This window comes from Lemur catta, chromosome 5 (genome assembly GCF_020740605.2).
Source record: "Lemur catta isolate mLemCat1 chromosome 5, mLemCat1.pri, whole genome shotgun sequence".
NCBI lineage: Eukaryota > Metazoa > Chordata > Mammalia > Primates > Lemuridae > Lemur > Lemur catta.
Window position 1 is genome coordinate 49,002,624 of NC_059132.1, and position 17,176 is coordinate 49,019,799.

The 17,176-nt window shown below is 40.1% G+C and overlaps 2 protein-coding genes across 3 annotated transcripts in view; both read left to right on the plus strand.

Moving 5' to 3' along the window:
• The window catches only part of CAGE1 (cancer antigen 1), a 61,557-nt gene that overhangs the window by 42,761 nt on the left and 1,620 nt on the right, over positions 1-17,176 (plus strand). The window contains exons 11-13 of one of the 2 annotated variants that reach the window (XM_045551725.1): positions 5,544-5,612; positions 8,348-8,387; positions 10,231-10,346. In XM_045551725.1, coding sequence (XP_045407681.1) covers positions 5,544-5,612; positions 8,348-8,387; positions 10,231-10,272 — 151 coding nt within the window. In that variant the 3' untranslated portion in view covers positions 10,273-10,346. Of the gene's footprint in view, positions 1-5,543; positions 5,613-8,347; positions 8,388-10,230; positions 10,347-17,176 lie in introns of those variants that run through there. The other variant, XM_045551726.1, reaches the window with a different exon arrangement.
• LOC123638249 (TP53-regulated inhibitor of apoptosis 1-like) lies at positions 2,459-2,727 on the plus strand. The gene is given in 2 exon segments (XM_045551728.1): positions 2,459-2,645; positions 2,648-2,727. Coding segments are annotated over 2 exon segments (228 nt in total). The 5' UTR covers positions 2,459-2,497.

Genomic DNA, 17,176 nt, shown 5'->3' on the forward strand with positions numbered 1-17,176 from the left:
TGCCATTTCCTTAGAGGTGCATTCTTTGTCTTCCAACTCTGAATTAGGTAGCTTTTCCACAAGGCTAGAGAGATTCAGGTGGTCTTACATCTCTCTTTTCCAAATACCACTTTCTCTCTAACACCTATGGCCACGTCTGTTTCAGGTGGGAGTCCCTTCTCCATACATTCCTGATTCTGGAACACCTGCCTGTGAAGTCTGAGACTTGTTCTATTTATCTCAACTCTGACAGCATCCTGGTGAGAGGTGGAGCCTCTCATAAAAATATTCCAGTTCATTTCCTGCCCTATCCTCCCATCCTATCCAGTCTCACTACCTTGTTATGCAAGGTTGTCTTCTAGTGCATTGCCTATGCATCATGTGATCCCTGATCATATTCTATAGTTTTTGAAGTCATTCATCAATATCCTCCACATTAACTTATTTGCTATTCATCATCCACAGAATACCAGCAGAGTCCTAGAAGAATACCTCCAGTGCCTTATCTCCTATAGACAACACTGAATTCCCAGATGACAGCTCACTGCCCTTTCACAGCAACTATGGTTTCTACCCACGTGAAATCTCTGTAAATGCTTTTCCATGAAAAACCAAATCAAAATTCACAGAAAATTTCAGAGTGCAAAAAAACAAAACAAAAAACCCACCTTTCTTTCTAAGTTTCATTATAGTTTAAGTACAGGGTGATCAAAATATTTGATTGCCTTGAACATGCTATTAAAAATCCATGTATTTATTACCTTGATCACAGAGAATAAGGTGAATATTTGTTTACCTCAAAAACTTGTAACCCCCAGAAAATAGCTGCTTTTAAATATATAGCAAATTAAAATAGCATTAATACTGCTGTACTTGTAGTTACAATACCATTATATTTCTTTGATTCTTTTTCTTTTTTAGTGAAAAAGCATTGGGATAAGGAAAAGGGGTAGGTAAAGATAAATGGCTGATCCATGTCTTAATCCCTAGAATCTGTGAATGTTGCCTTATGTGGCAAGAAAGGGTCAGCTTTATCTCTAATAACAATTGTGTCCATCAATGTTAGTATATTTAAAAAACTATAAAGGAAAAAGCATGTGATAATTTCAATAGACAGAAAAAGCATTTGACAAAATCCAGCATCATTCTTGATAGAAAAAAACCTAAACAAACTAGGAACAGAAGAGAACTTCCACAATAACAATAAAGAGAACCTACAAAAAGCCTACTAACATTATACTTAGTGTTGAAAGACTGAATGCTTTCTCAAGATCAGGAATAAGACTTCTGTTTGCATTGTACTGGAAGTTCTGTCCAGTGCAGTCAGTCAAGGAAAAGGAATAAAACACATCCAGATTGGACATGAAGAAGCAAAAGTGAATTTATTCACAGACAACTTGATCATCTATGTAGAAAATCTGATGGAATCTACAAAAAAGCTACTAGGACCATTTAATTTAGATTAGCAAGGTCGCATAAATGTACAGAAGTCAGTTGTACTTCTATACATTAGCAGTGGACAGTCAGAAATTAAATTTTAAAAAATTTCTGATAGCATCAAAAATATGAACCACATCAGGGTAAATTTGACAAAAATACGTAAAATACTTTTACACTGAAAAGTACAAAACACAGTTAAGAGAAAGTAGAGTTAAATAAATGGAGAGGTATTCCTTTTTCATGGGTCTAAAGACTCAATATTGTTAAGATTTTCCACAAGTTCATTTATAGACTTAGTGCAATCCTATCAGAATCCCAGCAGGTTTGCGTTTTTTTGATGTTTTGTCTTGTTTAGAAATGGACAAGCTGATACTAAACTCCTACAGATATTCCAAAGAACTCTGATTAAGAAGGACAAAATGGGAGGGAAACCCTGATTTTGACTTTTCATAAAGCTACGATAATCAAAACAGGAAGCACTGGTACAAAAATAGAAAAAGATCAATGGAATAGACTAAAGAGTGCAGACATAGGCCCACACATATATGGACAAGTGATTTTTGACAAAGGTATAAAGGCAATGAAGCGCAACAAGGCTGGTGTTTTCAGCAAATGGTACTGAAATATACCCTGCACCATATACAAAATAAACTCAAAATGGATAATAGACCTAAATATAAAGGCTAAAAGTATAACACTTCTAGAAGAAAACGTATGAGAAAATTTCTGTGACCTTGGGTTAGGCAACAATTTCTTAGACATGTCACAAAAAGCATGAGCCATAAGAGAAAATTTTGATAAATTTGACTTTGTGAGAGTTCAAAACTGCTCTTCTGAGGACAGTGGTAATAAATGAAAAGACAAGTCACAGTCTGAAAGGACGTATTTTTGCAAATCGTGTATCCAGTAAAGAACTTCTATCCCGATATAATGAACTCTCAAAACTCAATAGTAAGAAAACAACCCAATAAAAAGTGGCAATGATTTGAACAGATACATCAGCAAGAGATATATGGGAGGCAAATAAACACGTGAAAAGATACTCAACAGCGTTGCCGCTGCTGCCACTGCGGTCGCCATGAACAGCGTAGGGGACGCTTGCGCAGACATGAAGTGCGAGTACGACCAGTGCTTCAATCGCTGGTTTGCCAAGAAGTTTCTCAGGGGGGACAGCTCTGAGAATCCATGCACCGACCTCTTCAAGCATTACCAGTAATGTGTTAGAAAGTAATAAAGGAGAAAGAGATTCCTATTGAAGGACTGGAGTTCATGGGCCATGGCAAAGAAAAGCCTGAAAACTCTTCTTGACTTTGACGGTCACCTTGAAAACGATTCCTCAAATTAGGAAATTGAGGACTCCGGATTTTATCAACTAAGGCTGTGAAGATAGCCATCAGATCTGATAAGGAATTTAGGAGAGAGGAGTTTTATTTCTTCCTCCTTGATGTTTTCCTCTCACTTTTCAAAGGTGATGAACTCTTTGCTTTGAGATGATTTTTCACTTGCTCTGGCATCTGGCAGGAACTCAATGTGCTAAAATTGAATAATTTCTTGGGCTTACGGTTGCAATATTTAGTCTTGGATCAGCTTTAAATATACCTTGTATGTAGACAGTGATAAACTAGTCAGGATGATCAAGATTGCCTGACCTCTTGATTTTTGCTGCAAAGGACGTTATGTACACTGTACTGGGGTCATTGTTGATGAAAGCAATTGCTTAGGACCTCTTTTTTTCTCTCAGGGAACTAAGGCTGTAAAAAGGGATCTGGGCACAACAGTTTCAGTCAATGCTTGGGAGCACAGTATTATTTTTGTATATTATAGTAACTAATGGTTAAGATGGCTGGTGGCCTGGAGTAGCAAAGAGGAAGACAACTTTTAATGGATAGTTCCCTACCTTAATGAGAGGCATCAGATTAAAATGTGAACGCTTCAAGAATGTTGCAGTGAACACCATTTCAGAGCTCACAGTGTAGTTCAGGAATTAAGATACTTGGAGTAGCTATGGAGGAAGAACCTAAATTGCAAAGATTTACTGCTGCCGGCTTTCAACCCGAGTCAATGAATTAAGTCAACCTGCATATCATAAAAATGCCAAAATGCTGCATTTGGTTAAATGGGGACAAAAGGCCTTTGCTTTATTTGCCTTGTTTATCCACCCTGCCCAGTAATATCTATAATCATGAAGATGGAATAAATTGGAACATTTAATTTCTCTCAAAAGAGAAAAAAAAAAAGAAAAGTTGCTCGTCATCATTAGCGCCAATTAAAACCGCTCTTTATACCCCACTCAGTGGTGCTGCTTCGTGTGCCTACCTGTCAGCACAGGCCTCTCGTGCTCTCCGAGGAGGACATCGCTTCCTCCACAATAACCAAGGGCTCCATTTGCCTGGACTTCGGTTGTAGCTTTTTGTGCTCAGCTCTGAACGCAGAAGCAATGCGTGACTATATTCCACTGTTACTTTGTTGCACGCTTAGAAAAGCTTTTTCTTTCTTTGGATTTCCTCCCTCCCCCAAGAGTTGGGCCCATTATTTTCAACTCTAGAAATACAAAAGATTTCTTCCAAGCTATTTCTCTGATAATAAAGCATGATAGACTCAGACTTTTGGTATTCCGAGGGTCTGTTCAATATTCTCTTCCTGGGTTTGGCAGCTTCTCCTCTTTACCCTTTGCAGACAAAGCCTGATATCTCTGGACCAAAAGGTGTGCAGGTTTCAAAATGACAACCTACAAGTTATTTCCTGAGGCATATGTGTTTTGTTTTGTCCATATAATGTTTAAAATATTTTAAAATTAATTGTCAAAATTTAAAAGGGAAATTTTCCTATAAAAATCTCTTTAAAAACAAGATCTGACATCATTGCCAGTGTTCCCACGTGGAACCATGTGGCTAGAGCTGAGGGAGCAACTTCTTCCTTTAGGGGAGGCCTAACGGTGTGTGCTCTTTGGTTTGTCTGAATCACCATTCAGCTGGCTTCACTCATTTCACAAACCTGCCTGACCCTTCCATAGGTGTTTGAGTTTAGACCTCTGCAATAGAATTTCATCTCCTCTAAGGTTCTGTTTATCCTCTACACTGGGCTGAGGAATATCCCCCCAAAATATCTAAGTCCTAACCCCTAGAACCTGTGAATGTTACCTTATATGGAAGAGTTTTGTAGATGTGATTACATGGATCTTGGGTTGGGGAGATTATTTTGGATGATGTGAGTCAGCCCTGAAAGCAAACACAAGTGTCTCTATGAGAGGGTGAAGCAGAGAGAAATTTGATGACAGAAGTGGAAGAGGCAATATGACAATGGAATCAGGGGGAGAAAAAGCGATGTGATGTGGAGCCGTGCGTCCCCCAAGGAATGAGGATGCCTCCAAAGCTGAGCGAGACAAGGCACAGGATTCCCCTCAGAGCCTCTGGAAGCAGCACATCCCTGAGGACTTCCTGATTTCAGCTCAGTGAAACGGATTTTAGACTTCTGACCTCCAACAGACAATAATGTGTGCTGTTTTAAGCCACAAAATTTGTGGTAATTTGTTGCAGCAGCCACAGAAAACTCACACAACCTCTCTGGATGGGAAACGGGTTTGGGGAGGAGAGTATCTTAATTGAATTTGTCCTGCTAGGGGCAATAATGAAACACTAGTATCTCTCTTGCTAAAAAGCCATAGAAATAGACCACAAGTAAATCTCTAGTAGGTTGCCTGAATGCTGTGACCATCCTGTAACACTATCATACATTTTCCCATGTTAAAGCAGTTCCCAGCTCAGGGGGGTTGATTTTAACATGTTACCCCCAGGATCATGTTGGGTTTCCTCACACAGAGGGATCAGTTGTCTACCCACCCCAGTGTGAACAAATAGAAGAATATCTAAATGTTACTTATATATTTACTATAATACTATCTACTTCCTTTCTTCACCACTGGAACCTATAATGGGAAAAACTAATCAAATAATTTTAGTTGCTAGGAAAGGATCCCAAATTTCTATATGGTGAGATGGATAGATGATGTATACATAACTAGATTACCATTTGAATTTATGTACTCAAATCCTCCAATGAATCTAAAAGAATTTAGTCTAGAAAAGTCAATTTTAGTCATAAAATCCAATTGTTTCTTTCTTCAGCTTGGAAGAGAGAAATAAACACTTGGAAGATTTAATTAGAAGGCCTAAAGAGAGAGCCAGGAAACCAAGGTAAGTTTTCCTTTTTAAAATTAACAATTTCTTTAACTTTAAAAATACATATACTAAATAATACATTTTTTAAAAACTATTTTTCTTATCTCAATTTAAGATAAATTATACAAAAATGCTTTGTATTTTGCCTAGCATAAAATAGTTCTTTGATTAATGTTTTGTAGAACCTGAAATGGAAAGCCAGGTTCCCTGCCCTTATGGAACATACAGTCACCTCTAAGGAAGAAACTATAAAGATTATGAGCTAAGCTTTTTTTCTACCACAAAATTACTTACCCTGCTATGTATTTTTTTTTTTTTTTTTTTTTAAGGGACAGGGTCTGTTGTTCTATGGCCCAGGCTAGAGTGCAGTGGCATGATCATAGCTCACTATAATCTCGAACTCCTGAGCTCAAGCAATCTTCCTGCTTTAGCCTCCCAAGTAGCTAGGACTACAGGCATGTGCTACCATGCCTGACTAAATTTTTTATTTTTTGTAGGGACAGGTCTCACTGGTCTCAAACTCCTGGCCTCAAGCCATCCTCCCACCTCCTACTGTATATTTTATGACCAGATTTTCTTACACTAACATTAAATCTTATAATCTGTTATTTTAGAAGACTCTCAATATCTGATGCTACAAGGTATATGCACAAACCCTGTGGCATTAGGAACATAATAAGATATGAAAATGAGAGTTTCCTGGCACAGTTCCTCAGGTGCTAATAAAACAGTTATGATTTCCCAAAGTCAGAGTGAATTTTCCTCATGTGCAGAGTTTCTGAAGGAAATTATTTCAAAGAACCCATTCCATGACTCTTATCCCTTGGCCAGATCCAAGATATACAAAGTGTAGAGAGCGGGGAAGATTGGAAAAGAGATTTCTTTGATCTATTATGTCATGAGGTCCCATCTCCCCCAGGTAATTCTACCTCTTTTACCTAAAGCCTTATGACAGATATCCAGGGAATCACCTACAGAGTTTTGGAATGTGTTCCCTAAAAGTTGCAAAACACAGAGGACTGGTGATTCATTCACACCTGAGAAAACTAAGGCAAGCTGTGGCAGCACAGCAAAGGGGCTGTGTTGGGTGGCTTTCCTTCTAGAGCCTGTCAGGACAAAGGATGGGTGTGATAATTCCCTAAGAACCATGCAGGTGAGAGGTCAGTTTCCTTAGGCTCTGCCAAAGGTGGCGTGAAAAGATACCAGCAGCAAGAAACTGGAATAGAATGTCAGACTCTTAGGGGCTGAGGAAGGAGCATCGAGTGACCACCTGGAAGAGAAATGCAAAAGCTTGGGTCAAGGGAATTGAAGGACAGAAGTTCCTAGCAATGTCAAGCTCCAAAGAGAAAGAATCAGCTTTAGCCATTTGCCAAGCTGAGACTCTGAAGCCACCAGCCAAGTAAGAGCTATCCTGCCACCTCACTTCTTCTGCCTCCTCTTGCAAATGGAAAAGGAGGTGAGCAAAGAGAGGGTAGAAACTGGCCTCTAAAGGCAATGGTGTCCACCAACTACAGGCCTGAGCTGACAGAGGGGGAGGAGAAGTCCTGCTTTTGAATGAAGATGAAAGGATTGATTAATAATATTAAGATTGGATGTTCTACCTACTGAATTGAGACTGTTGGTGCCTCACGGTGGGGACTGTTATCTTAGGGTGTCTAAAAAAGCCATTGGGCCTGCTGTGTATCCACCCAATGGCCAAGGAAAAGCTTCCCTGAGTGAAAAAAGCTTAAGGTAGAAGTAGGAGACTACAATTAAAGTTGTATTTTGATTATGTCATGAGTCATGGTTGTTCAACATACCATTTGCAAATACAGCTATGTTTTTAAAACAGAAACCCTTGGCAGATTTAAACTAGTGTTTGCAAAGCAACAGGTTAATTATGACTTTTTTCCTAATATGAGAGACGTGATCTGATATCACAAATACTCAGTAAATGCTAATTTAAACTGAATATGGATCTTCCAAGTTACTGAAAGAAACTATGGAATATTTTTTCTAGAATTATTTTAAAATTTGAATATAAATATACATTTGTTTCACCACTTCAACCACTTGTTTACTTGGCCTGTTTTCATGATGGATACGAGGCTCATTTAGACTGTCCTTGAAGCAAAGGGGTGAGATGGGGCAGAAGAGCTCTCAAGGCCCTTTCCAGCTAATAAGATCAGTTGTTAGAAGATTCCAGACCTACATGAGCCTGCAGCCTCCACTGTCTCTGAAGGCTCCATTGGCCGATTGGTCTCAGTACATTCAGTGTGCACACACACGCTTTAGACTACCTCTGTGTCATCTCAAAATTATGGTACTGCTTTTGTCAGTTGTCTTTAGTAGTGGAAATAGTGGAAAATAGGGATATAAAAGTGAGCACTTTAAGAGTCTCAGATGTCTTATTTTTATTTTTTAATTCTTTAAAATAACTCCTTATCAGTCAACTTGAGTCATGCCTTATTTTTGCCTCTAGTTCTTCATCACTTTCAAAGAAATTTCTTATGTTTTCAAGGGATAGCCAGAATCTTATCCTAAGTAAATCTAAGAGAATGTTAAATGTAATGAGACTGTAGCTCAATATTTTTATTTAAGTGCAATGAGAGTGATCCATATATCATATACCCGGGTCTTGCAATTCTATCTTAAATGACAATTGCTCCCATGTACTGCTAAATAATGGCATACTTGTTCATCATGTTCACTATTTTAGTCCTTCCCTCCCCCCCTTTTTTGACATTATTTTCTATTTCTATTTCCTACAGAACAAGAAGCTTAGAAAATCATCTGAAATCCATGACCGTGGTAGGTCACCTTGATGGTCATTAGAAAGAGTGTTATATTTCCATGTAATTTGACAATAACACAAGATTAAATATGAGTTCCTGAAGTCACATTTCTGTAATGTTCAGCTAGCCTTCCCCTCCACGCTCAGGTGAGGGCCTGTCCCTGCTCCTGTCCTTGGAAGCCCCTCCCTCTGAACTTGTGCTGATCCCCTCAACTCCATTCCCGCTCCTGCTGCTTCATTTCAAGCCTCCGTCATTTTTCATCTGACCTCGGATAGTCAGTCACCTCCCAATTGGTGTTTCTGCCTCCGGTTCTGCTCCCCTTCATTCCTTCCTCCACAGAGTAGACAGTGATCTTTCAAAAGCAAAGTGTGATCATGCCCCTCCCCTGCATAAAGCCCTTCGATGGTTTTCAGTCGCATTCTGGATGCAGTCCCAGCTTCTTAGCATGGCCTACAACATCCTCTGTGATGTAGCTCTTGCCTTCCTATCAGTATTATCATTCACTGCTTTCTCCTCATCATACACTTGTAGTTTTCCAAACATGTTTAACTACTTGTAGTTTTTCAAACATGCTACGTTATTTCCTTTTTTAATTTTTAGTTGATGTGTTAATTGTACACATTTATGGAACACAGAGTGATATTTTGATATGTGTATATAATGTGTGATGATCAAATCAGGATAATTAGCAAATTAATCACCTCAGACATTTATCATTTCCTTGTGTCATTCAAAATTTTCTCATTTAGCTATTTGAAAATACACAATTACTGTTAATTGTAGTCACCCTATCGTGCTATAGAACACTAAAAAGTATTCCTCCTATCTAGCTGTAATTTTGTATCCATTAGCCAACCTCTTCCTACCCACCCCTCCCCGCTCCCCTTGTCAGCCTATAATAACTACAATTCTATGCTCTACTTCTATGCCTGCTGTGTTATTTCTGTGCCTTCCTGTTACTGCCCATGCAGCTTCTCCTACCTGGTATGCTCTTCCTCAACTTCTCTCCTCCCATGTACTTCAGTTCCCACCTCACAAATATCTACCAGCTCAAGCTGCATCTTTTCCGAAGCCTTTCCTGCCTGTCTTCCAGATGGAACCGACTTGCTTCCTCCCATGTGTCCACACTGTACCATGTGATGCAATAGCACCTGTAACATGTCATTGCAATTCTCTTCTGCTTACGTGTCTCTTGATGTGACTAGAACTCTTTTAGTGCAGGAATTGTCTCATACTCATTTTGGTATCCCCAAGCATCTATCCCATAATAGGTACTAAACAGAAGTGAATTTTAGTTAGACTTGGGACCCAGGCCCGATGCTGGAGTGATTCCAAACAGAAGATGCAGCTGCTGCCACCTTTGCCCCAGCCCAGACCATGGGTGTGTTTTCATAAATACCAGGGCCTATTTATGACATAGTTTTGGGGAAACGGGAATAACCAATAGGGCATGTCTCTCTACACCCGATTGAGACCAGCGTTTCTAATAGTTGATTTATGTGGGTACCTTAATACTATCAATTTTTAATTATACTGTGTTGGTAAGTCACTCATGAATTATTCAGATTTTTGCTTCTATTCCCTTTTCTACATTCTGCCAGCTTCCAACCCAACTAAGCAAGATGAAACTCAGCCAGCCTTTTTCTTTATAGTGTTCTTTAGTGGGAGAAAGATTGAAACAAACAAACAAAAATATTAGTTAAAATATACTATTGGTATTATTTATGGAGTTCATCTATCTATAAGCTTTCTTTGTACACCTTTCCATATGTAATCAAAACCTGGCTGTTTGGGAGTTTTGTCACTGAGTGACAGTTGTTTTCCAAAATTTATGAAATATTTTTTCCTTTCATTTTTAGATGCCAGATACTTTACAAGGAAATAGAAATGATTCAGATTAAACAAGACTGAAGATTAAATCTTTATCATTTTTGTCAACCACTCCAGGAGAGTCATTACTAAGTATACTACCCAAATCAACACATATGAATGATATATTAAAATCTGCATAAACGGTGGTTTCACATTCCAAAAAATGTGATACTTTTCTTATAATTTATTCCTGTGAACAATCAAAACTATTATACTTACACATAAACAGATGACTACAATGGCTTCTTTTCCAAATATTCTCACAGAATACCACTCCCATATTACCAGGCCTTTAATGATGTGCAAAAATAGTCATGGATTTCACTTCAACGTTTTGTTTCCCCTGTAGGACATCCTTTTTTGCTCTAGGCAGGCAGGCTCTTTCTACTACCAACCAAATTTTAAAAGACACTAATTCTGAAATCCTTTGGAATTAAAACCCAGATGAAAGGAGAGGACTGGTCTCTTAAGACCTAACCCTTATAATGTCCACCTTAACATAGTTTTTTTTTTTTTTAGACAAAGTCTCCCTCTGTCACCCCTGCTAGAGTGCAGTGGCATTATCATAGCTCACTGCAACCTCAAACTCCCAGGCTCAAGCAGTCCTCCTGCCTCAGCCTCCCAAGTAGCTAGGACTACAAGTGTGTGCCACTGTGCCCGGCTAATTTTTCTATTTTTAGTAGAGATGGGGTCTCGCTCTTGCTGAGCATAGTCTCAACACCTTAATATAGTTTTGAGGAATTACTTCTGAATTTAAACAAAGGAGCCAGAGATAGCTGATTTTATGAGATGCATCAGAAAAATAAATGTGTATAATACACATATTATCTTTTTGATAAATCCCAGAACCAGGCTGAAGGTAAAATTATTGATCAAAATATGCCTTGAGTGGAAGGGAAGAGATTATTTTCTCTCATCAAAGTTAGTTTTATACTTAAATTAGTCAGGTAAATATAAGAGGAAAATATATGTAGAGTCTATATCTGCTCCTGAATAAACAAATGGTATTAATATTATTAACTATAATAATTATTATCAATGTTATTTTTATTGAGGAATTCTCTAAGACGGGTCTTATATGATTTTTTTTTTTTTTTTGAGACAGAGTCTCACTCTGTTGCCTTCAGTAGAGTACAGTGGCATCATCGGAGCTTACTACAACCTAAAACTCCTGAGCTCAGGTGATCCTCCTACCTCAGCCTCCTGAATAGCTGAGACTACAAGGGTGCACCACCACACCCGGCTAATTTTTTCTACTTTTGGTAGAGATGGTGTCTCACTCTTTCTCACACTGGTCTCCAATTCCTGAGCTCAAGTGATCCTCTGCCCTCGGCCTCCCAGAGTGCTAGGATTATAGGCATGAGCTACCCCGCCCAGCCCCTTATATGAATTTTGAAACATAAAATGTGTTAATTTCTCAAGCTCAAAGCATTAGAACATAACTTATGATAAATTCAACCATGAGAAATACACAGTGAGTTGCAGCTATAACAGTGTTTCATTTTAGAAAATTAGGCATTGAAAGCTTTGGATGTTATTCAAGTTTTCAAAAGAGACATTATTGTGGTAGCAGTAGTGGTTTTATGGGATGTTCTAGAGAAAACTAAAATATGGTAGGAGAAAGGCAGCTATTAAGATAAAAATGGGTAATGCAGTGTCTGGAATCTGCACAGAAATGTGATGAAACAGGTGGAAGGGAAGCATTAACACAGGTGGTCTACAAGCAGGACTGTGTGCTTAAGTGCTACATTCAACATGTGTATTAGGAGACATTCATGATCTTTTACATACAGTTTGTCTCAAAATGAATGTTCCTCCCTTGGCATATGGCTCAAGGATGCGGAGTCTAAGCCAATCTTACTTTCAATAAACATTTAATGATGTTCAATAAGCTTTGTAACAGGCCTGTGTCAGATGCCAAAGATACAAAGGAAAATGAGGTGAAGACCACAAGAAGCACATAAACTATCAGGGGAGATAGAGAAGTAAACTGTTCTAGAACATCGACAGGTATAACTGTGAGAGGACATGGCCCTGGACCACATGAGAAAACCTCAGGGGAGATTTGACAGGAATGACGACACCTGAGCCAGATCTTCCCCACTGACTAGGTCACTCCAAGACAGACGAGGAAAGCAAGAGCACACTCACAGCGTGGAGACCTGAGTACTCTCTTACATTCCCTGAACTACAAATAATGTCTAAAACCCACACTTTTCAGGGCAAGAGATGATGATGATCCTGAAGAGCATTATATGCCATGCTAAGAAATTTGAACTTTATCTTGATGAGAGGCTCTGATGGATTTTTTTTTTTTTTTTTTTGAGACAGAGTCTCACTCTGTTGCCCAGGCTAGAGTGTCTTGGCGTCAGCCTAGGTCACAGCAACCTCAAACTCCTGGGCTCAAGCGATCCTATTGCCTCAGCCTCCCGAGTAGCTGAGACTACAGGCATGAGCCACCATGCCCGACTAATTTTTTTCTATATATTTTTAGTTGTCCAGTTAATTTCTTTCTATTGTTTAGTAGAGATGGGGTCTCGCTCTTGCTCAGGCTGGTCTTGAACTCCTGATCTTGAGGGATCCTCCCGCCTCGGCCTCCCAGAGTGCTAGGATTACAGGCGTGTGCCACCGCGCCTGGCCAGCTCTGACAGATTTTAAGTAGAGGAGTGAGTGGTCGGTGTGCATTTTTGAAAGATTGCCCTAACAGTGACAGGGTAGTTTGATGTTGAGTGATGCTGGAATCAGGAGGACCTGTAAGCTACTGTGACAGTGCTCCAGGCAAGAAAAATGGAGGCCAGGAACTAAAATAATGCAGTGGAAATAAAAAGGAAGATGTGGATGCAGAGTGATTCCAAAGGTGAAATGGAAGGACATGGGCATGGCCTAACTGAGAGAGTGGAGAGAGAGAGGGGTCTGGGAAGCCTGGAAGAGCTCTGGGTGGATGGAGGCCACATCAATGGAGGTGGAGAATACAAGAGTGACTGCTGGTTTGCAGGGAGAGAGGTGGTCAGTTTGCGGCTGCTGTGAAGCATCCATTTGGAGATTTAATAAGCAGCGACGCCTGTGCTGAGAAGGCCCCAGTGGGCAGGGAGGAACTGAGATGAAGGAGAGAGCAGGGATCATGGCTTCCACAACACAGTCCAGGACAGGGGGTAGAGACACCTCTTCCTTTGAGGGTGGAAGGCAGGGAATGAGGACAGCACGTCCAGGGCAATTGTGAGTGCTGGCGCGGCAAGCTGAGGGAGCTCATGGCTGAAAGCTTCAGCCTCTTCCTGTGGCAGGGGCTCGGGGGAGAGGGGAGGTTGAGACAGCCACAGCTTCTGCTTTCACAGAGTGAAGCCGATTACAAGGAGACACAGTTTTCTCTCCCCTCTGGATTCCTGTGGACTTTTACTAATTTTCTCTGCTTCCCTCAGGTCCCTTTCATCTCTTGCCCCCTAGACTCTGATGCATTTCATCTCCTTGAGGACTTGCTCCAACAGTCATTTTCACTTGCTCACAATTTTACTTTATAACTCTTTATTGAATTCTTATCCTGGCTTTAAAAAACCCTTTCTGCAACCCACTTCTCTTCCAAAGCTATCATGGTCCCTTTTTTCACTCCCCAGCATACCTTGCGAAAGATTATTTACAGTTTATGAAGCACCTTCAAATATTATCCTAATTAAGTAACCTATCTAAACTCTTAGTGTTTCTGATAGCTGTTTTCCCATGTTTCCAGTCTTCATAACTCTCATTGATTTTTATTTTTATTTTTTTGGAGGTGAGGTCACACTCTGTCGCCCAAGCTGCTGTGCAGTGGCCTGATCATAGCTCTCTGCAGCCTCGAGCTCCTAAGCTCAAGCCATCCTCCCACCTCAGCCTCCTAAGTATCCTGCACACCACCATGCCTGGCTAATTTTTTTCATTTTTTGTGGAAACGGGGTCTCACTTTGTTGCCCCAGCTGGTCTCAAACTCCTGGGCTCAAGTGAGCCTCCCACCTCGGCCTCCCAAGTAGCTGGGATTATAGGCATGAGCCATCACACCCAGCTCCAATTTTTAAAGGCTATATACTATTTCATGGAGTACAAATGTTATAATTCACTAAGTTCTATTTTACGAGCAGGTTTTCAAGTCTTTACTCCATAGTCAGCTTTCATTGCCTTTTGTGCACTGTCTCCCAAACTACTTATGTGCCTTTGCCAATATTGCTTCCTTTTCCTGAAATGCCACTAAATGTCCTCCCTTTCCATCTCTCCCACGCCATTCCTCATATCTAAAACACTTGCATCTTTCAAGGCCTAATTCAAATATCACCCTAATCCTCATTTTGAAAGTATTTTATCCATGACCTTTTAGCACATTCTTCTCTAAATTATAGTGCATTGGAGACAGTATGGAAAAGCAATACGAACACAACATGGAATCAGAAAATTTAGATTCAGGTCCTGGCTCCTCTGTACTATCTGGTTTGAGAAACTGAGTTCATGGTTACTCTAGTTTAAGAACAATTATAGAGGTGTGTTAATATAAAAGAATCTAAATATTTTGTATATTATGTCTATCTTTAAAAGATTGTTAACATTTTCCTGCACAGATGCAATTATTGGTATGAGTGAGCCATATATAATTCAAACCTAACAGATCCAGTCTGAAAAAAAATAGTATGAATTCATGATTGCACCTCAGGGGTCAGGGGTCAAACTGGACAAAGATCTTCCTAAATTTAGCAAGGGTAAACTTGCTTAAAGAACAATTAGAATATGTTTTTTTTTTTTTTTTTTTGAGACAGAGTGTTACTTTGTTGCCCTGGCTAGAGTGAGTGCCGTGGTGTCAGCCTAGCTCACAGCAACCTCAAACTCCTGGGCTCAAGCAATCCTACTGCCTCAGCCTCCCGAGTAGCTGGGACTAAAGGCATGTGCCACCATGCCCGGCTAATTTTTTCTATATATATTTTAGTTGGCCAGATAATTTCTTTCTATTTTTAGTAGAGACAGGGTCTCGCTCTTGCTCAGGCTGGTCTCGAACTCCTGACCTCGAGCGATCCACCTGCCTTGGCCTCCCAGAGTGCTAGGATTACAGGCGTGAGCCACCGCGCCCGGCCTAGAATATGTTTTTATAAAAATTCTAGTGAGCATGACATGGTGAAAATTCAATGTAATATTACAGTTGGGGGATTCCTATCACAAATGGGGCCCAGGGCCAAAGAAGGTGTTATGAAAAGAGAATTTTAAAGATTTCACAGCCCAGCTACTCACTGAAGCACTCCTCTGGTTGTTTGGATGAGAGGATTTGATTATCCCTAATGAGAAAGCTTAGGTAACTGGAAGAATAGGTATAAAAACTATAGTACATAAATACATGAGAAGTTATTATGACTAATGTATCTTTTTATATAATCTTTTATTGAGAGATTATTTACATGCTATAAAATTCACCTGTTCTAAGTATACAACTCAATGATTTTTGGTATAGAGTCATGTAATAATCACCACAATCTACTTTTAGAATATTTCCATCACCCCCACTCAGAATCTCCTTTATCCTGTTTGCAGTCAATCACTGCTTCTACCCCGTGTTTCTCCAGGATTCTAGTCATTCTTGCTCCTGAGGAACATGCAAGAGAAGGGTTAGTAGGATAAACTGTGATCAACTGCTGTGTTTGAGCTTGAAGCATTGGGGCTACTACTTGGTCAAGTTTTAGTATTCTGCTGTCATCTGCCATGATCTATCAAGTTTTTTTTTTTTTTTTTTTTGAGACAAGGTCTTGCCTTGTCATATGGGCTAGAGTGCAGTGGCATCATCATAGCTCACTGCAACCTCAAACTCCTGGGGTCAAGCGGTCCTCCCACCCCAGCCTCCTGAGCAGCTGGAACTACAGGTGCATGCCACCACACCTGGCTAGTTTTTCTGTTTTTTTTTTTTTTTTTGTAGAAACGAGGTTTTGGCTGTGCTCAAGTTTTTGTAGAAGTTAGCTAGCAAATTATATTGGGATTGAACAGAGACCACCACTGCTCTGAAGGTGACACACACCTTAACCATTCCCTGGGGATGCAGTTGTGTTTTTAATTTATTATCTTGGCTGGGGAGGAGAGTAGTGGTGGCAATTTCAGAAGCTTCCACTCGGCCTTTCATTCTCTTATTAGCTCTTATCCTGCAGGTCAAGAAAACAACGTGAGGGTTCATTAAACCACCAAGTATGTCCATTCATTCCATCTGTACCTTTGGAGACCAGGTGTGGGTGGGTCTGATGACCTGAAGTACCCACTGTTAGTTTGGTGCTAGGACTCCATTTATTACCTGGCCCCCATATGATCCTGCTCCAAAAGGGGGCCATGTGGGCACTTTGGGTCCTGGATATAATGTCAATTCTGACTGTCCAACAATTGTCAAGTGGTCTAGGGGTTCTCTTTTCCACAATGCATAGTTACTGTGTGTAAATGGCCATAGGTCCCTTTGAGGAAGGATGGGTATTAACTACTGATTGGCAATTGTTGTGGTGTGCCAGGGCTCTTCATCATAGGAACCTAGTTTCTGTTTCAGTTTTGGGATTGAGCATTGGCTCAGGACCAGCTGAGTAAAGGATCTGACTTCATCCATTCCTGCTGCTATAACAAAATACCTGAGATTTAATAATTAATAAAAAACAGAAATTTATTTCTCATAGCCTAGAGGCTAGAAGTCCGAGATCAAGGTGCTAACAGGTTTGCAGTCTGGTGAAGGCTACTCTCTGCTTCCAAGATGGTGCCTTGTTGCTGTGTCCTCCAGAGAGGATGGATGCTGTGTCCTCACGTGGCAGAAAGGATGGAGGGACAAAAAGAGCCAGCTAGTTCCCCCCAGACCTTTTATAAGGTTGCTAATCCCATCCATGAGGGCTCTGGCCTCATGACTTAATCACCTCCTAAAGGCCCTACTTCTAAATATTATCACATTGGGGTTTAAGTTCCAACATG